Below are 19,494 nucleotides of genomic sequence, written 5' to 3' on the forward strand. Positions count from 1 at the left end.
TTTTCACCTGTTAGGCTATTTGCGACTGGAAAGTGAGACGCATGTGATCAATGGCTACTCAATAACGTAGACTAGTCACTATATATCTTTCAGAGAAGCTGAAAAAGGAGATTTGGTACAGCCATGTTTACAATATTCGAGTGAATTGTTGACAAAACGCCCTTGTTTTAATTTCTCTTCTACGAGTTCAAGAATAAAGGGGCCGATACAGAAACCGAATACATGCTGCAATAATTCAACTTAATAACCTAAACAATTCTCAAAGCTCATCACCAAAAAAAGCCAGACAACAAACCCTGATAGACCCTCTTTAGGTAGTAAGCTCCATGATAGCACCAACAATATCCCCATTGTGTGTCTTGAGAGCCTTCACGGCCTTGCTCCTCGAAACTCCAGCCTGGGTCATCACCAAGTCAATGTCACGAGGCTCAACCCCATTCTCGTCGATCTCTTCCTCTTCTTCATCAGCCTGTGCTGCTGAGGCTGTGGCTGAAGTGTCGGTCCTGCCCATCACAGATCCCATGTCGGGTATCCTGAACTGCTGGGCAGCTTGTGTCTGCAGTTGTGAGCTCAAGTCTTCAATCTTCGCCTCCCCAAATATGACATAAGTCTCAGAGTGAGGGCTCTTGAAGACATCGGGCTTTGAGATGAAGAATAGGACCTGAAACACCAGGAATTTCTTAATAACATGCCATTGTTTATGTAAGCAAAACAATTTCAACTATAGCGAACTAAGACACTCCATTTTTTCAGGTCAGCTATAAGTGGATCTTCCATAGCCACCGGACACCATTTAGTGCCATCTATCAATGTGACCCACACAATTCAGATTTGCTCTAGTTTTTGCTAAATTATATAAAGGATGAAGTATCAAATGCATGACAGAGAATTGAAAGGAAAAGTACTCACGTTCTTAGTTCTTTTGATTGTGACCCTGCTTACACCAGTTACAGGTTTCATGCCCAGCTTCAACATTGCCTTCCGACTCTTCTTCTCACTTCTGCTCTGCTTCGAACCCCCATTTGCACCTGCACATTCATGTTGTTTGGATTCTTAAATCCCAAAGCAGCAGCTGACAAAATCAAATAGAAATTTGCATTTGTGGGAATTTTCAAGAAGCTTCAGTAAAACAATCCTACATGGCTCAAGCAGACTGCAAGTATATGCATTGCAGAGACCCAAAACTGCACCAATAAACTTGAGCCAAAACATAAAATCCAATTATACTCCACACAAACAACTTCCTGATTCACATACTAAACCCAAAGGGAACCAGCCTTCAGCGAACATAAAAGGAATTTAAGACTTGTGTTTGTATGTTTGCATCCAGTGAGCTAATTAAACCAATCCAAAAGCAAAAGTTTCATATCATGAAATCTCTATGTGGTTTACTGAGTTGATTTCTAACTAAAACAGAAACCAAAGAACTGTCTTTCTATGGTCTCTATCAACGTGATCACACACTAAAAGTACAAATTAGCAAATCAAACAGGCCCTCGCCACACCCAACACTCTATCCCACAAATAAAAGTAGCACACATCTGTATCTTCAGTTAAACAGACAAACTTAGTATCACAATCATTGCTCTCTGTTGAAAATGCAAAAATTGAAACATTCGCAACAGCGACACCCCTTTTAGAGATGAAAGAATGGCTGGGATTATCCTACACCTACAATGATTTCCTTGGACAGAGCACTTGCATTGCTCCACCTAAACTAGAGTAGGCCAGTAGGATTCAAGAACTTCATCTGAAAAATCAACTTTCGCAATACGACTTCAACAAACACTGAACACACTCCAAAGGTCACACCTCAGAATTCTCCCGAGCCATCCCATTTGGCGAAAAACAATCCCTCCCGATTCAAAACAATCCTCCTCAAACACATGAACAAACTCCATTCCCAATGAAAAATAGCGACCGCCCGTATACGAATCAGCAAACTTTCAAACAGCTACAAAACCAAAACCGAGCAAAATCACACAAACACCTCCAAAAAGTAAAGACCAAATGAATTAACAAAAAAAGACCCACCTTGAGCCCCATCTTCCTTATCATCGTCGTCGTCGTCGTCATCCTCATCGTCGTCCTCCTCGTCCTTGTCGTCGTCCTTCACGTCCTCGACAATGGGTTCGTCGTTCTGAAACCAAAAAACGAACTTGAACGACCGGAACCCAACCCACCACCCCCCTCCGCCCCCCGAACGTTCACACACCCAGCAGACGGGAAAAAGCTTGCGAATTTGAAGTACCTGAGGCTTCTTCTCGGGCTCGGGGACCTGCTCGGTCTCGGGTCCGGCGGGTTCGACGACCGGAGCCGGTGACATTTTCACCGTGCGGGGAGGACTGCGAGTTCGAGAGAGAGAGACCAGAGAGCTGAAAGAGAAGGTGAAGCGATAGGGTTATGGACTGTTACGAGATTTACTTGTTCCAGAGTTCTGTCCGTGTGCGCGGTCCCGGATAAGGGTTTTGCTTCAACCGGGTCGGGTCGGGTCGGGTCGGGTCGGCCCTCCTATGAACATTTCTGCCCACATCAATTTTTTTTTGCAAATTCCGATTTATTAATTAAGAATTCGATACCATTAGACTTGGTCAGATGTATAACAAGATTCGTCCACTAAATTGCCTAATTCTAACTTTCATTTTTCTCCCTCTTTTTTGTGATGACGTGGAATTTCAATTCAGGTGGATACCACTAGAATGCCCTTGTTGACGATCCTTTACTCCGACAGTATCTAGGGTTCTCGAACGATGTGATATCTTATACAAACGATGATTTTATGAGCCATCATATTGAACTCGTATATTTAGTGTCACATGAGCCCATGCTCGGTGAACAGTCCAACTATTATATTTCCCAATTAATATTGCGCTCAATGGAACTTGTGTCGCTTGCCAAATTCAAATGAATAACGATTCATTTTTTATCGACGGACTCATCTCCTGATGTTCAATTCGATCTGATAAACGTGTGTTTGTTAATTGTCTATTTTGTAACGCAAGATGTGTTCGTGATACACACGTCGCAATTTGTTTTTTAAATTAATTCTCGGTCTCGAATTTCGCCATACCTCGTTATATTCTATTCATTGCATTTTGTGCGTTTGTATTAATCACTACAGGCTCAAAGCGAAACCACATCACTACTTTCAAGAGAGTTAGTAACACTGAAGGTATGGTAAGCAAATAACGGTTCAAACCGTTAAGCCGAATCAAACCAAACCATTTTCAATAAAAATGGTTCCCAAGCTGAACTAAACCCGTCATTTGTGATTTAATTTGGTTTTCAAGAAAAGTAAAACCAAATCGAACCGCGAAACTGTATTGTATAGCCACTTAATTTTTCTTATCATTTATAGATGAGCTAGCACTTTTTTTTAAGAAGAATTGATATTCATTGTGAATTTATGAATTGTTGTAAGTGTAGACTTTGGTTTGCTTCATGGAATGAATGCATCTTCTGAACTAGTCAGTGAGTTTAACCTCATGATAGGACCAAAAAAATACCCGAAGAGAAAAAGATGAAAGAAGAAACAAACGGTTTATTTCGGTTTCCAGATTGAATGAAATCGCAAATATGGTTCGACCTGGTTTGGTTCCTGACTACATCAAATTTTTGGTCTGGTTTCAATTTCTCTTTTCTCAAATGGTACATGAGCGTTTTGATTTGGTTTGAGCACCAGACCGCACCAAACATACCGTGTTCACTTGTAATCGAGAGCATATCAATGGCGACGCATTATTTCGATGAATCATTTCTTCAGACAGACAGAAGATCATGTAAACTATAATTTAACACAGGCTTCAAAAGGAACTAGGAAGCAAAAAATACCTTAAACACAGAAGCAGAATTTGCAGGTTGAGAGCACAAAATCACTATGCCATCTTGACAGAATGATATGAAATTCTCTAAGCACACAGTTTCTCAGCTCTCCCTATGGATATTTGCACTCTGGTTAACATTTAGGCATGGCAAATAGACCAGTCCCGGACGGGCACGGCACGGGCCGTTGGACCAAATATAACAGCATGTGACCAGCTTCCCTGATCTCCATTTAGCTTACCTGAAGCGACTCGCAAATTCAAGTGTCAAACTCATGCATGTCCACTTTCAAAAATCTGTGAGCAAACAATGAATTTTAACTAAAATAACGATTTTTGATCCCACCAAATTACGAAATTGGACCTTCTGCTTCAAAACGGATCAAATGACTGTACAATCAAGTTCCTTGATTCCAAAAGCTGTCCTATACAAATTACCCTTTCATGAACTCGAGTCAATGGCCGAAACCAAGCGCAAAAATAGGGACATGATCAGCTGATCAACAAGTGCAAGAGCATGAATTGATCATCAGAAAAGGAAAGAGCACAATGCTGCTCACTGTATGCCGGCGAGATGCTATCAAGTATCCACTACTTTCACCACGAACTAGCAAGAAAACAGACAATATGAAGAGTCCTTCAATTGCCATTTATCCTTCCCTCTTTTTCCTCGATTTCTTCTGCCTCTTTGACTTCCACCTTTGGTCGTGCTCTGTGGCATCACAATGGCCTTTATTGGACCACTTCTTACAGGGGGCAGCTGAATCGCATACATAGCAGTAGCACTGCATGAAACAGAAGCAAAAATGAACAAAGTTAGGATCGGTTCCATAGTTCAATTACAAGTACAAATGTTGAGAGCTAATATTGAGAACAATCATCTGGAAGCGAGATTCATGTGTGGTCAGTACCAGCTCGCAGTATCTTTCATGGGGCGTAGTTGCAAAGGGAAATTTCTGACAAAGATGCCTTGAGTGCGGGAAGTCTCTACAAGCCACCTGTCCATAATCATCAGTAGCAACTAGCAATCGAAATGCTTAAATCATTATCAACTGAGAAAAGAAATAGTCATACAAAACCTGCTCCAAAAGATACTTGCACAAAATTTCAGGGAACCAAATAATACACAATGCAACATCTGACTAAGCTAGTAAAAGTGAGATAAGAGCATCATCATAAGCCGCAACTAGAAAATTGTGATTGCTTCCCTGACACTATAGACTTGAAGTCCAGTCCACACGATCAATTAAATCTGTTCTCGACTTTCAGTAATAGGGATAACAACTACATATGAGGATAGCACTCCATTCTCAAGCATAAAAAAGAAAGACACATACCACGACCCTCTCCGACGAGTTGAACTTTTGAAATAGTCAATTATGCAGTCAACTCGAAATGGTATCCGAGTCAAGAGCCCATATAAATTTCTCAAAATCTTCTTTCAGTTACCTCTCCCTTCTCTTTGTGCTATCGGTTTCAACTAGTCACCCGGTAATCCCCAATTCTGACACATTTGACAGGCTCTAACAATCCTAAGTACACCAAACACAGCTAATAAGCAGCTGCAGTTAAATTATACAGTGAATTAATCATGTCAAGTACTACTCTACCCAAGTATTTCCATGACTAGCTGAGTATATTCCCAACGATTCTCCAACATACGTTATTCTTATCAGTTCTCGCCCACAAGCGAAACAGGACAAACATGGAGACCATCTTCGTCGAAACGTTAAACCCACGAGAACATAGAGACAACCCACAGATTCACTCGGCAGCCAAACAGAGCACACAGAGAAAACCACAGTCAAGCACGAAAACAAAGCAAGCACACAGAAAAAGGAGCAGCTCGCGACAAGAGCACGAACTTGCCTGTCCTTTCTCAGCGATGACGACGAGGTCCTTGGACCCATCGTCGCCACCAGCCTCGGCCATCGCCACGGAGAGCCTGGAGATGCGGTCGAACGGGTCGAAACCCAGGATGAAGCAGTCCTCGGTCTCTTCGAAACGCTTGACGTCTTCGTCCCTCGTCACGCAGAGGACGTGCCTGATCGGGCTCGGGTCCTCGTAGCCGGAGGTCGCCGACAACGGCGAGCACTTCGCCATGGTGTGGGGAAGGGTTCCTCTTCCTGCGATGCGAGTAGGGTTTGGAGGGCGAAATGCAAGATCGCTGAATGATGGAGAGAGAAAAGAGAGGGAGTGGGATTTCGAACACTGGGGAGAGGAGATACGGTGACCGTTTGGCTCCACCACGCGAGTACGGATCCCAAGATATATTTTCAAATGCTCATGCCATAAAAAAAACACCTCGAACCGGTGTACTCGTATTATATCTACCCAGATTAATTTTTGTGTCACCAAAACTCTCAAATTTGAATATTTGTGTCGCATTTATTCTAAATTAATTTTTGAGTCACAAAAAATTCTGACCGAATACACTTTGTGCCACATTTACTCAAAAATGATAAATCCGTATCACATTAACCTCAAATTGTGATAAATTTGAAATTTTTCGGGGGTAAACGAGATAGGTAAATTGATTTGAAGTAAATGTGACAAGGGTGTACCGATTTGAAATTTTTTGTGATGGGATAAATGTCGCACGCATTCACCGGTTTAAGTTAAATGCGGTATAGATGTACCGGTTCGGGAGTTTTTGTGACAAAAAAAAATTAGTTATGGGTAAACGTGATATTTGAGGTTTTTGGTAATATTAATTTTATTAAGGAGTGATGTTTAAGATGTTATTAGGAATGGGCACTGAGCAGTGCTGTCCGTACCATACAGACCGATATGTCTGGGCCTATCTCGAGGCTGACCTGTTATCCTTTTGCTTTCGAGCCATTGCCTGACCCAAGCTTGACATCTTTCCCCATAGCTTTGAGGTTGTGTCTCGATCTCCTACGTACGAAATCTAAGGGACTAGTTCCTATGGAGTGAAGAAGATTCACCTTGGTCTAGTTCCACGCCTTATGGCGATTGGACTTGGCCTTTCCATTGATTGAGCCCATGAAGCCAGGGCCTTTGATGCCCCCAGCGGTTAGTCGGCCGCCGACAGTCCGAGCTCCGACCAAGATTTTTCAAAAAAATTTCCTATAAAATAGAGGTCTCTCGCCTCTCATTTTCATCTTCATTCTTCTCTTACAAATTTTCACTCTTTCAAAAAAATTAAAAAATTTTGCACTTTCTGATGAACTCCCACTATGCATTCATGATTCCCTCGCCATTTTGATCTTACAATAGACCTCAACCGCTATCCAATCCATTTTCCAGATGGCGAGTCAATGCCTTTGGCTGATAGTGGCACTTTGATTCTTTTACGACCCTGGGATGCAGGAAACTCTCTATGTGCCCCCTCCACCAAAGAAAACACAAGAATTTCATGACTATAACGACGAGACGCAATAATCAGATGATTTTTCGAAAATGCAGGATAATAGTAGGGCGTCACCCACCTTGAGGCGACACTGACACCCCTCCCCTTGGCGAAATCCCTATACCCTGAATGATGTCTTGCAGACTTTGTGGCGACAAACGTCCACTGTTTGAAAGACATTCAAAATCGAGGTCCACCCCAATGGTAAGAAGAAGGATGTGCGCGCGATACATGGAAGCACTTATCCAGCCAATTTAGATGTGGGATGGGCCACCCGAGAAGGCACCAAGACAAACATAAGCACTAAAATACTTGAGCCTGGGGAAGCTCAACTAGTTCAATGGGTTGGTAAGCTCGCCATCGAGCAACCCCTTTCGGCTTCGCCGAAGACGTGAGGTTCTTTCTACTACGTGCAAGGCGGGCGACAACTGGATTTTAGGCCCATTCCGCGATCAATGAACACAAGGAATGGTTAATCTAACGTTCCCTTACCCTCCGAGCAGTGACATTAGCATATCAGATAGTCTTTTCTGTTTACTTAACAATGTGACTTTGAACAATCACATCCCTTGGACCTTGTCTGCAGTGTGCAATTACATTCTAAGATCTTATAACTTGACATGGGATGAATCTGAATTGCTTTATAAATATCCAAAGAGGCATATTTGATAATTAATTAAATTTCAAAAAATGCATGTTGGACTAAAATATTGACTCAATCATAGATGATGATTTTTTTAAGGCCTTGAATATGTAATTTTATGAAATTCTGGGGTATAGTGTAGTGTTGAGAAGTTCCTCAAGAATCCAGGTTCGATTGATCAAGTTGATCAAATTTAGTACAGACCTTCGTCAACGCTATATAAGAACCTTATTGCCTACATCATTATATATCACAACTTTGATGAAAAACCTATAAATATCTCATTGAATAACATCTTAGTTGAATGTTGTGAATTTACACAGCGATAACACATATATAGATTTTTTCCCCTTCTACAATTGGAATTGACTCGTAATTAAGTTCTTGATGGTTGCTCGATTGATGTCTATCGCTGCAACTCTATGAGGAAGCCATTTGAATCTACACGAAATGTAAAAGATGTGGGTGTGAGCTTAAAAATCCTGGGGGACCTAAGTTCTAATTGCCATTGCCAAATTCTTGCCACCTTCGCGTCTCCAGAGCCCACAACAATTTAGACCGTGAAAAGCTGAGTAAATGGACCATTTCCACTTCTTGCTCGAAGAGTTGGATTCATTAAACTAAAAGCTCGTCCAGAATATATAAAGACATAACCGGAATATTAGACTGGCTTTGCTATCTCTACATACTTATTACTTCGTCTAATTCATTTTGTGTCCAAGACTCGACCTGGTAGAGAGAAGTGGGGGTATTGATTGGCTCGTGTTCTGTGGACGGCACGTGAATAGTTTTGAGTTGGAACTTTTGTGTCTGAGAGAATCAAGATTAGTGTATAGAACAAAATGTCCTAGGATATTGTGGCCAAAATCTAGATTTCCAAGGGCAAATATATGGTCTGAGTAAAGTCTCAAAGTGTATTTGCTCAGTTGTCCCGGTCCCTCTCGCCTTTAACCGATATCAAGAATGTCGTGTTAGATGGCATGACGATATCTCGGACGCCCGTCGCTGGAGCAAAACCTTAGTGTAATGGTTACTCCAATAACGAGGGGTGTACATAAATCAAGAGACCAGAATTATAACCTATGGGTGCGTTTGTTTTATTGAAAAATTTATGATAAAAAAAATAATTTCCATGGCAATTATTTTCAAGGAAAATTGTTAGTTTTAATTTGTTTGGTTGTTTAGAGAAAATGATTTCCTTCTTGGCAAAAAGGAAAGTTGTTTTTCCATAATCTAAGCTTGTAGTTTTCAGTCTACGGAAAATATTTTCCATATCTCGTTATCCAAATACTGAAAGGTCGAAAAATAATTTCTCGAAAATGATTTTTTTTAAACAAACGGACCTTAAGTTTACATATTCTAAAGCACAAGATCTTATTTGTAGCGAGAATAGCCAAACGGTGTTACGTCAACGCATCGCATGATGTGATATTCCTATCCATCTCGTACATATGCTTACGGATTGACTAGGGAAGACGTTATCTCGACATCAACTGCTTGCCAGTCAGAGAATTTGAAGTAAAAAATAGTACAGAAATATATGAATATAACTCTATGTTCGATTGATTTGGTAAAGCCAAGATTCGAGACCATTTCCATTCCTTACTCGGAGGACGAGGATACCCGGTTGGAGGCGAACAGAGCCACCACTCGGCCACCTATGATTCCCACACTTGCCTATATAGAATGAAATGATTTCAACCGTTTAAGATAATATACTAAATGTGAGGATAGGGCACAACATGAGACGAAGGTTAGCTGCCACTCATGTCTATTTCCACCCTTTAGATGGCTATAGCACTACCTAATCTGTTGAGTGGACGAAAATAATCTCAAGAGAACTTAATAATCAACATCACAAATGGAATCGACGAATATCAAATGCGATATAAAAATTATCCTAGAGAATCAGTCTAATTATCTCTAACAGGTAGTCATGATTAGTGATAATCATTACTTTCTTAAACTTCGAAATAGTGTACTTCTCGCGTATCCTAGTACATAAATCAACAGTGGTTGTTGTATCCATAATGCAAGAATCACGTCACATGGATACTAATTGCCAAGTGGCATTGATAAACGAACACTAGACTTTCTTATCATGAAAAGGAACATTGTGACTAACCACCAATTGCCTTTGCACATGTTGACTCCACACTATTCTAGAGAGAGAGAGAGAGAGAGAGAGAGAGAGAGAGAGAGAGAGATTGGAGATTAATTGAATCTAACAGCTATAATTGCTAAGGCTAAGGAAATTTTTAGTGGATAGTTTGGTGTCACGTCCAGTGCGCAACCCCAAATCGAGCGGCGTTGGAATTCTGGAATATGATTAAATTAGTTTCCTACTTGTATCGTTTGGTATGTGGCAAGTCAGTAGCCCTCGAAGTGCTAGGGTCCTGGGGAGGGGCCCTTGATTTTACGATGTGACTAGGAGTGGGAATGAGATTGGTACGATGAGACGGTACGAAGGGTGTTGACTTGTTCATCACCTAATCAAAGTACATTTCTCTCCATCACAAGCATACACACTTCAAGATTAAGCAGGCGAGGCGTTATCACGACAGCTACCCCCTGCATTCCAGAGAATTTGAAGTAAAAAACAAGTGCAGAAATCTATGAATTTCACTCTATATTTCGTTGATTTGGTGAAGCCAGGAACTCGGGCCATTTTCATTTCTTCCTCGAAGTAGGAGGATACCAGGTTGGAGGCCAACATACCATTTCTCTTCGACAGAAAGCTTCTTCTGAGTTTCATAAATGTTTTCAGTTATATTTTTTAAGCATTTGTCTTTTGGTCTTTACATTTATTGAGGAGACTATAGGAGAAAAAAAACCACTCAGCCACCAATTATTCATGTGGGAAAAGTATCAAGAAAGTCTTAGATCGATTGAATTGATACTAATTCAGTCCTAAACCTTGTAATTGGACTAATTTAGTTTTTAATCTTTTGATGATGGCCGGCCAATTTTGACAGGAAATCGTTGATATGGATGCCGGTTTCCTACATAGCATAGCTGGCACTGACTTGATAATTTTTAAAATTTTCTGAATTTTCTATTACTTTTTTGTTTTTTTTTTGTTTTTCTTATTTTCATTGTTTTTTTTACAACTTTGGCTGGCAAGGGTGTTGGCCCCTCGCCCAGACCAGGTGAGGGTCGCCAGCCCTCGCTTGTGGCCAAAGAGGTCACCGGCCAGGGTTGAAAAAAAAAACAAAGAAAAGAAAAGAAAAGAAAGTGGATAACAAGTAATAAAAATTCATAAAAATTTTAAAAAAATTGAAAAAATTGTCCACATTAACGTTGGTCATGTCGCATAGGACGATCAGCGTCTATGTCAGCGATTTTCGGCCAAAATTGGCCACATAGACTACATTGACAAATCATCGAAAGGTTTAGGATAAAATAGGTAAAATTGAAAGGTTTATGACTGAATTAGTATAATGCAACAACTTTGAGACTTTTTTGGTGATTTTCCCGATTTATGCACTTGACAATATAGAATGAAGTGATTTCGACCTTCCAAATTACTTTATTTTATTGAGGTTAAGATAATATATTCAGCATAACATGAGAGTATGGTTCTGCACCACTCACGTCTCTTCCCAAGTTTGTCGATGAAAGTCTCAATACCAAATGCACATGACTTTACAAATATACACACACACACCATGGAATATCATAAATGGCCACATTTATTGAACTCTTGTGCCCAACCAAATATCCTTTGTCCACCACCAACTGGAAAAGCCCAAATTCTCCTCCTGCCTCCATCACTATATAACCTTCTTCAACCCTCCCAAATTTCAAAACACCTCCATTCTATCAAGGACATCGTCTCAAAAAGGGCAAAAAGAGGTCAGAGGTCGAGATGGGTTCGATATCGAGCGAGACCCGGGTGGCCCCGATCCAAGTCCCCGATGACGACGAAAACATTTCATTCGCCATGCAACTCGCTAGCTTGGCCGAGTTGCCCATGGTCCTCAAGACGGCTATTGAGCTCGACCTCCTCGAGATCATGGCCAAGGCCGGGCCCGGCGCACGCCTCTCTTCCCGTGAGATTGCATCTCAACTCCCGACCAAGAACCCAGATGCACCCACGATGCTCGATCGGATCTTGCGCCTCCTTGCGACCCACTCCATTGTCATGTGCACCCTGCACGAACTCCCCGACGGTCGACCTGAGAGGCTCTATGGGATCACTCCGGTTTGCAAGTTCTTGACCAAGAACGAGGATGGTGTTTCGGTCGCCCCTCTGTGTCTCATGAACCACGATAAAGTCCTCATGGAAAGCTGGTTAGTGATCACGTACATAGATATCCACCTGCATCATATTCTTCCATATTTTTGCACTACTAATCATTTGGCACCCACACCAAATAATTATAATCTAAGTTCTACAATGTGTTGAACTCAATCAATCACGATATAAAAGACACGCACAGCACATACTCTTTACATTTGATCGGTCGAGTGTTTAGTCTGTTAAAATTTTCTTTTGGTGACGTTTTCTTTTGTTAGATTGGGGGTGACAACAAATGGAACGGAAAAACCTCGTAGGATTGTTCATCAATAAATGTGACTACTCGCGGACGTTACACATTATTAGCATTATGCGACGCTAAATTAATTCTCTATAATCTGTTAATAGCATTGACTTCCATTGCTCGGCAGAAATAATTTCAAGATGATAATGGAGTACGTCACCTAAGAAATGCATGTTCATGATCAATTCAAAGAAGGTAAATTGACTCGGTAATATAATACCTTGATGTAAATCTTGAAATGTAATTAAGATGTCAAAATCCATAGCAAAATGATTTAGCCCGTGCTACGAGTATTGAATAGGAAAAGTGTTAAAAAGTTATAAATTTATTGCATTGGTATCAATTTAGTCCTAAACCACCTAATGCCAATTTAGTCTTTCCGGTTAATTTTAGTCGGATAATATTGACATGGACACCGACCGACCTACGTGGCATTGTTGGCGCTGACTTGGACAATTTTTAATACTTTTTTTTTACTTATTTATGTTTTTCTTTCTTTCCTTTCTTCTTCCTTTTGCCGGTCACCGGCCATAGGCAAAGGCCGGCCACTGGCCATGGCCGGGCGAGCTGTCCTCGCTTGGTGAGGGGAGCCCTTGATGGGGATCGCCCTCGCCTGGCTAGGCCTCGCCTATGGTGGGTCATGGCAACCCTCGCCCAGGCGCGGTCAACTTGCCTGGCGGTGCCACGTTGGTCGGCCGACATTTACGTCAGCAATATCTTGCCAAAATTAGCTGGAAGGATTGAATTGTCACTAGGTCAAAAGGTTTAGGATTAAATTGGCATAAATGCAATACGTTTATAACTTTTCCCGTATTGAATATGTTTCAGCTTCATATTATCGATCAATGATGCAATTATTAAGTGATCACTTACTCATAAAAGTTAAGTGTAACTTTGATCGATAATCATCACCAAATAGATTCATGGTCGAAGTTATACATACATGGTCGCGACCGACCTAACCCCTAAATTTGGTGTAAGTTAATTTAATCGGGCTATTAAAATAGGTGTCAACATACATCAAGAGAAAAAAAGCCGGATTGACGTAGATTTTGATTAAAATAATGCAGGTACCACTTGAAAGATGCAATTCTCGAAGGAGGAGTCCCGTTCAACAAGGCCTATGGAATGACGGCATTTGAATACCCCCGTACTGATCCGAGATTCAACAAACTATTCAACAAAGCCATGTCCGATGTTTCGACTATCATCATGAAGAAGGTCGTCGAGACGTACAAAGGCTTCGAGGGCCTCAAGTCGGTGGTCGACATTGGCGGCGGAACTGGCGCCGTGCTCAACATGATCGTCTCCAAGTACCCCTCCATCAAGGGCATCAACTTTGATTTGCCTCACGTTATCGCGAATGCTCCGTCCTGTCACGGTACTTATATGTTATCCTTCATGTTGAGTATATTGCATGCACGATTAAAACTTGAATCGCCATAGAGACATTAGATTATGATCGATGCGTGTGTGGTAATGTATAATTGAAAAGCTCATTTTCTATGCTAATCGATTTTGACTTCCTCGAATTAATGACTACAATGTTCGAGTTAGGCGTCGAGCATGTCGGAGGAGATATGTTCGTTAGCGTTCCTACAGGAGACGCAATTTTCATGAAGGTAAGTTCAACTTCAATTGCCACTATTATTTGCCAATTGCTTCGAATGTAAATGATAATAACTTCTTATTTCTAATTCGCCATGTTAAATGATGCGCTTGTGAAATGTAGTGGATATGTCATGACTGGAGCGATGAGCATTGCTTGAAGTTCTTGAAGAATTGCTACAACGCGCTCCCGGAAGACGGGAAGGTCATAGTGACCGATCGCATCCTTCCCGAACTCCCGGACACGAGCCTTGCGACCAAGGTAGCCTTTCATGCAGACCTAATCATGATGGTGCACAACCCTGGCGGGAAAGAGCGGACGGAGAAGGAGTTCGAGGCGTTGGCCAAGGCCGCGGGATTCAAGGGTTTCCGCATCGCGTGCATCGCCTACGATCACGTCATGGAATTCCTCAAGAATTAAGGGTGGATTAAGCTAATGGGACCGAACATGTAGACGTATTGGATGATGAAGGATAATATCAAGCTTCTTGTTTATTAGCAAGAGCATAATAAAATTGATAGACCGAGTGTCGATTGATTTTACATGATGATGTAATTGGAGAACGCAAAAGATGTTATGAACAATTCAGTTGCCGAATTGCAAGTTACGATCCTAAGTTATTGTTCGTGTCCATTATTAACGAATGCCTTCGCATACTGGTGTTATTCAATGAGACTAAAAGCTCATTATGCATGCCTTTAATATGCCCAAAATGAATGGGTGTACACTTGTGTTTAAAAGTTGCCAAGAAAGAATGACGTCTCTTGGCGTAACTTGCATGTGTGGAGCTTATCGGAAAAATGGTACGAGAAAGTGTTTGGGGCGTCTGTATGGCTGTTTTATGTGACCGATTAATCATATTGTCTACATGACCTGCATCTCATCTTGCGTGGCACTTATATTTTGAATCACCCACTTTATATTGGCTTGTTACACACCACGTGCTATTTTCACGTAATACATGGTGGGTAGAACCTTACAATCCGTTGCTAATCATGATTAGTGATAGAATTTCAAATTCAGAAATAAATTTAAGTGTATAATGGTTATTGTATTAAAATTCGAATTAGTATACATCTCCATAAGATACATAAAACAAAGGGTGAGTGCATATATATGCATATAACGTGTATTTCTCCATAACCCAATACCAACCGCATTGGCCGCATTAATACAAAACAAGCTCGATGGGCGCTTTCTCAAGTAACAGGGTCCGTAGACTACACGACAATAGAACATGTCGACGTTGGCTATTAGACGAGATGCAGAGACGGAAATGTTGAAAATTGACATTGAGAGAGGAATATTAGTAATTATTGAAAAAAAGATGATAAAAAAAATACGAGAATTGCACTCGGGTGTGCACTAGATGCAATGTCAAGATCGTCGCTCTGATACCATGATAAGAAATATGCTGAATAGGAAACTGTGGATTTTCTATATAGATTTTATTAGATAACTATTTAGGGTATTCAAATCAAGTACCATCAATCCAAATATGTACAATTGGGGATAAAAAGAACGCCCATATATATACACAATCACGAGAAATATCCTATATATTTCTAGAAAATATCCTAAATTTCTCTACGAGAGAGAGAGAGAGAGAGATTGGAGATTGGAGATTGATCAACTCTATATTGGACTGGTTTGGTAAAGCCAAGGATTGGGACCATTTTCATTTCTTAGTCGAAGTACGAGGATAACAGGTTGGAGGAGGACAGACAATCGTCTCCGACAAAAGCTTCTTAAAGTTAAATGGACCGTTTTCATTCATTATTAGATGGACCCTTTTCATTCAGTTCGGTCGTGAAACCTCGTCCAGTATTTCTCTATATGAAAAGAGAACCGGAATCTTAGGGAAGTATTTTCAGCAAGAGACAAAAGGGAAGTGGAAAAGGAGTAAAGACAGAAAAAGATTAGCATGACTTTGCTGTCTCTACATACTTTGTCCAAGCCGGTGCATGTGGATCCATGGATCTGGTAATGGTCGGCTCGGTTTGTGAAGACGGCCCACGAATAGTTTGAGTTGACACTTTCGTATCGGATTGCCAAATTATCAATCCCCACCAAATTCAACAAAAGCTTGGACTTTCCTCTTCCTCCATCTCCATAGACCCCTCTTAGACCCTCTCCGGATTTTCAAAACACCCCCATTCCATCAGGACCATCGGCTCGATCAGGAAAGGAAAAGAAAGAGGTGAGAGATCGAGATGGGTTCGAGGTCGAGCGAGGCCTGGATGGCTCCCACCCAAGTTCCCGATGACGACGGCGAAATCATTTCCTTTGCGATACAACTCACTGGCGCGGCTGAGCTGCCCATGGTCCTCAAGACGGCTCTCGAGCTCGGCCTCTTTGAGATCATGGCCAAGGCAGGGCCTGGCACGCGCCTCTCTCCCTCTGAGATCGCGTCTCAGCTCCCGACCCAGAACCCGGACGCGCCCACGATGCTCGATAGGATCTTGTGCTTCCTCGCAAGCTACTCCATTGTCACATGCACTGCGTGCGAACTCCCTGATGGGCGGGCCGAGAGGCTCTACGGGCTCGCTCCGGCTTGCAAGTTCTTCACCAAGAACGAGGATGGTGTTTCGATGGCCCCTTTGTGCCTCATGAACCACGATAAAGTCTTTGATGGAAAGCTGGTTAGTGATTTTAATTTTTCCGCCGTCTCATCAAATTTTGGAACGTGTAAACACTTGCATTATATTTGTCCCTGTTTTGGCACCACCAATCACTTGGCACTCACACCAAATAATTATAATCTTCGTTCTACAGTGTGCTAGACTCAATCACTCATGATATCGAGAATACATGCAACACACATACTCTTTCCACTTGATCGGTCGAGTCATTAGTCTACTAAACTTTTCTATGATGATGTTTTCTTTTGCTAGTTGTTTTGTTAGATTGGGGGTGATAACAAATGGAACGGGAAAAAACGTCGGACAATTGTTCATCAATAAATGTGACTAGTCACTGGGGAAAAGTGCCAAAGAAATCATAAATCTTTTGTATTAGTGCCAATTTAATCCTAAACCTTTTTTTGGTGCCAATTCAGTCCTAAACCTTTTGTATTGGTGCCTATTCAGTCCTAAACCTTTTTATGGTGCCAATTTAATCCTAAACTTTTTATATTTGTGCCAATTCAGTCCTAAATATTTTGTTTTCGTGTCAATTTAGTCCTTTTGGCCAATTTTGGCCGGATTTTGCTTACGTGGACGCCAATCGGCCAGTCAACGGCGCTGACGTGGATAACTTTAATAATATTTTAACATTTTTTTGAATTTTTTTTTCTTTTTTTCTTTTTTTTCCCCCTCCCCTTCCTCCTTCCTCTAGCCGGTAGCCGGACTGGTGACCGGCCAGAGGCCGGTGAGGCGGTCCGACAGGCTAGAGGCCAGAGGTCGGCGAGGTCGACCTCACCGGCCACGACCGAGGCTCGCCCTTGCCGGCCACTGGCGAGGGCGGCCTCGCGCTGGGCGAGGGTGAGCCTCACCAATGGCTTGCGAGGTATACCTCGCCAGTGGCCGGCGAGGGTGAGCCTCGCTGGTGTCGGCCTTTGGCCTCTGGCCGGTCGCCAGTCCGGTGACCGACCGGAGGAAGGAGGGAGGAGAGGGAAGAAAAAAAAAAGAAAAAAAGAAAGAAAAATAAATTTTCAAAAAAAAATTAAAATATTATTAAAGTTATCCACGTCAGCGTTGGTGACCGATCGCCGGCCGGTCGGCATCCACGTCAGCAAAATCCTGCGAAAATTGATCGGAAGGACTGAATTGGCATAAAAACAAAAGGTTTAGGATTGAATTGGCACAAATATAAAAAGTTTAGGACTGAATTGACACAGAAAAAAAGTTTAGGACTAAATTGGCACCAATGCAAAAGGTTTAGGACTGAATTGACACCAAAAAAAGGTTTAGGACTAAATTGGAACAAATCCAAAAGGTTTAGGACTTTTTTGGCATTTTTCCCCTAGTCACTGACATTACACTTAATTAGAAGAAAAAAAGCTGAATCGACCAAGAATTTTGACCAAAATAATGCAGGTACCACTTGAAAGATGCAGTTCTTGAAGGAGGAATCCCGTTGAACAAGGCCTACAGAATGACGGCATTTGAATACATCGGTAACGATCCGAGGTTCAACAAACTATTCAACAAAGGCATGTCCGATGTTTCGACGATGAGGATGCAAAGGCTTCGAGGGCCTCAAGTCGGTAGTTGATGTCGGCGGCAGAACTGGCGTTGTCCTCAACATGATTGTCTCCAAGTACCCCTCCATTAAGGGCATTAACTTTGATTTGCCTCACGTTGTCACCAATGCTCCTTCCTATCCCGGTACTTATATGTTATCCTCCAATCTCTCTATATCACTTCATGTTAATTATATCGCATGCGTGGTTAGAACTAGAATTGCCTTAAGAGACGACAGATTTTCGTTGATGCGTGTATGGTAATATATAGTTAAAAAGCTCATTTCTATGCTAATCGATTTTGACTTCATCGAATAAATGGCTACAATATTCGAGTTAGGCGTCGAGCATGTCGGAGGAGATATGTTCGTGAGTGTTCCTACAGGAGATGCAATTTTCATGAAGGTTTGTTCAGCTTATATTGCCACTCTCATTTGCCTATCACTTTGAATGTAAATGATAATAACTTCTTGCTTCTAATTCGCCACGTCAATTGATGCGGTTGTGACATGCAGTGGATATGTCACGATTGGAGCGATGAGCATTGCTTGAAGTTCTTGAAGAATTGCTACAACGTGCTCCCGGAAGACGGGAAGGTCATAGTGGCCGAGTGCATCCTTCCCGAACTCCCGGACACGAGCTTCACAACCAAGTTAGTAGCCCATGCAGACCTTATTATGATGGCACACAACCCGGGTGGGAAAGAGTGGACGGAGAAGGAGTTCGAGGCGTTGGCCAAGGCCACGGGATTCAAGCGCTTCTGCATCGCTTGCAGTGCCTTCAAGACTTACGTGATGGTTTTCCTCAAGAATGAACGTTTGATTGATCAAATTAAAAAAAAAGCTCGATTACCTTGATTAGGTTAACCTAAGATGTCAAGGCAAGGCAAGGAAGGGCGGCCAAGACTTGTAGGGACCAGCGGGGAGGAGTATGACTGCAAGAGCTATGGGTGACGACGGTTGTCGGGACCTTCCTAAAGGTGAATCACCCAAGGGAAAGCTAATAGATTGATAAGCCCAAAAACATAGCATGGGCTTTTTCAAACCCTAGCAATCACAACTTGATACTCAATTTAACAAACAATTTTCTTGCTTTTTGGAGTCGCTACTAATTAGTTTACAATTTTCTCCCAAATCCAATAAGGTATGGGAAAATACTTTACTTCTGCGAACTAGAGATTCAATAGATTCGAGGACTTGGTTATGCTAGATTAATCTAACGCTCTTCGGTACCTTTTCTCTTTATTTTCAAAAATATTCTGCAAGTAGTCTTAGTTGATTTTAAGCCTAAATCACTAATATGCAAGTGTGATCATGCAGGT

At 41.7% G+C, this 19,494-nt stretch overlaps 3 protein-coding genes and 1 pseudogene across 3 annotated transcripts; 2 read left to right on the top strand and 2 right to left on the bottom strand.

Annotated features, from left to right (window-relative positions):
* Positions 1–55: 55 nt before the first annotated feature.
* LOC115686067 (nascent polypeptide-associated complex subunit alpha-like protein 2) lies at positions 56–2,437 on the bottom strand. The gene is made up of 4 exons (XM_030611254.2): positions 2,252–2,437; positions 2,035–2,140; positions 910–1,028; positions 56–661 (listed from the first exon to the last, which is right to left on the bottom strand). The coding sequence occupies exons 1-4, from the start codon at positions 2,324–2,326 to the stop codon at positions 311–313; spliced, it is 651 nt and encodes a 216-aa protein (XP_030467114.1). The 5' UTR covers positions 2,327–2,437; the 3' UTR covers positions 56–310.
* Positions 2,438–4,171: 1,734 nt separating this feature from the next.
* Positions 4,172–6,011, bottom strand: LOC115686068 (RPM1 interacting protein 13). The gene is made up of 3 exons (XM_030611255.2): positions 5,691–6,011; positions 4,733–4,819; positions 4,172–4,606 (listed from the first exon to the last, which is right to left on the bottom strand). Exons 1-3 carry the CDS (start codon positions 5,922–5,924, stop codon positions 4,472–4,474), a joined length of 456 nt encoding a protein of 151 aa, XP_030467115.1. The 5' UTR covers positions 5,925–6,011; the 3' UTR covers positions 4,172–4,471.
* Positions 6,012–11,664: 5,653 nt separating this feature from the next.
* Positions 11,665–14,681, top strand: LOC115686069 (caffeic acid 3-O-methyltransferase 1-like). Its single transcript, XM_030611256.2, has 4 exons — positions 11,665–12,130; positions 13,452–13,762; positions 13,939–14,003; positions 14,114–14,681. Exons 1-4 carry the CDS (start codon positions 11,706–11,708, stop codon positions 14,408–14,410), a joined length of 1,098 nt encoding a protein of 365 aa, XP_030467116.1. The 5' UTR covers positions 11,665–11,705; the 3' UTR covers positions 14,411–14,681.
* Positions 14,682–16,203: 1,522 nt separating this feature from the next.
* LOC130135339 (caffeic acid 3-O-methyltransferase-like) lies at positions 16,204–19,030 on the top strand (annotated as a pseudogene).
* The last annotated feature ends 464 nt before the right edge of the window (positions 19,031–19,494 follow it).

This window comes from Syzygium oleosum, unplaced genomic scaffold (genome assembly GCF_021117445.2).
Source record: "Syzygium oleosum isolate NSW1041296 unplaced genomic scaffold, Sole_v2.1 Sole_v2.31, whole genome shotgun sequence".
Lineage (NCBI taxonomy): Eukaryota > Viridiplantae > Streptophyta > Magnoliopsida > Myrtales > Myrtaceae > Syzygium > Syzygium oleosum.

Bases quoted from the DNA above. Each gene is read 5' to 3' on its own strand.
- LOC115686067 (XM_030611254.2), bottom strand. From the start codon at position 2,326: ATGTCACCGGCTCCGGTCGTCGAACCCGCCGGACCCGAGACCGAGCAG. The intron at 2,141-2,251 runs GTACTTCAAATT...TTTTGGTTTCAG, and splicing joins AGCCCGAGAAGAAGCCTCAG to AACGACGAACCCATTGTCGA. The intron at 1,029-2,034 runs GTGGGTCTTTTT...ATGAATGTGCAG, and splicing joins TAAGGAAGATGGGGCTCAAG to GTGCAAATGGGGGTTCGAAG.
- LOC115686068 (XM_030611255.2), bottom strand. From the start codon at position 5,924: ATGGCGAAGTGCTCGCCGTTGTCGGCGACCTCCGGCTACGAGGACCCG. The intron at 4,820-5,690 runs GCAAGTTCGTGC...GATTATGGACAG, and splicing joins TCATCGCTGAGAAAGGACAG to GTGGCTTGTAGAGACTTCCC. The intron at 4,607-4,732 runs GTACTGACCACA...TGTTTCATGCAG, and splicing joins ATGAAAGATACTGCGAGCTG to TGCTACTGCTATGTATGCGA.
- LOC115686069 (XM_030611256.2), top strand. From the start codon at position 11,706: ATGGGTTCGATATCGAGCGAGACCCGGGTGGCCCCGATCCAAGTCCCC. The intron at 12,131-13,451 runs GTTAGTGATCAC...AAAATAATGCAG, and splicing joins AAAGTCCTCATGGAAAGCTG to GTACCACTTGAAAGATGCAA. The intron at 14,004-14,113 runs GTAAGTTCAACT...TGTGAAATGTAG, and splicing joins GAGACGCAATTTTCATGAAG to TGGATATGTCATGACTGGAG.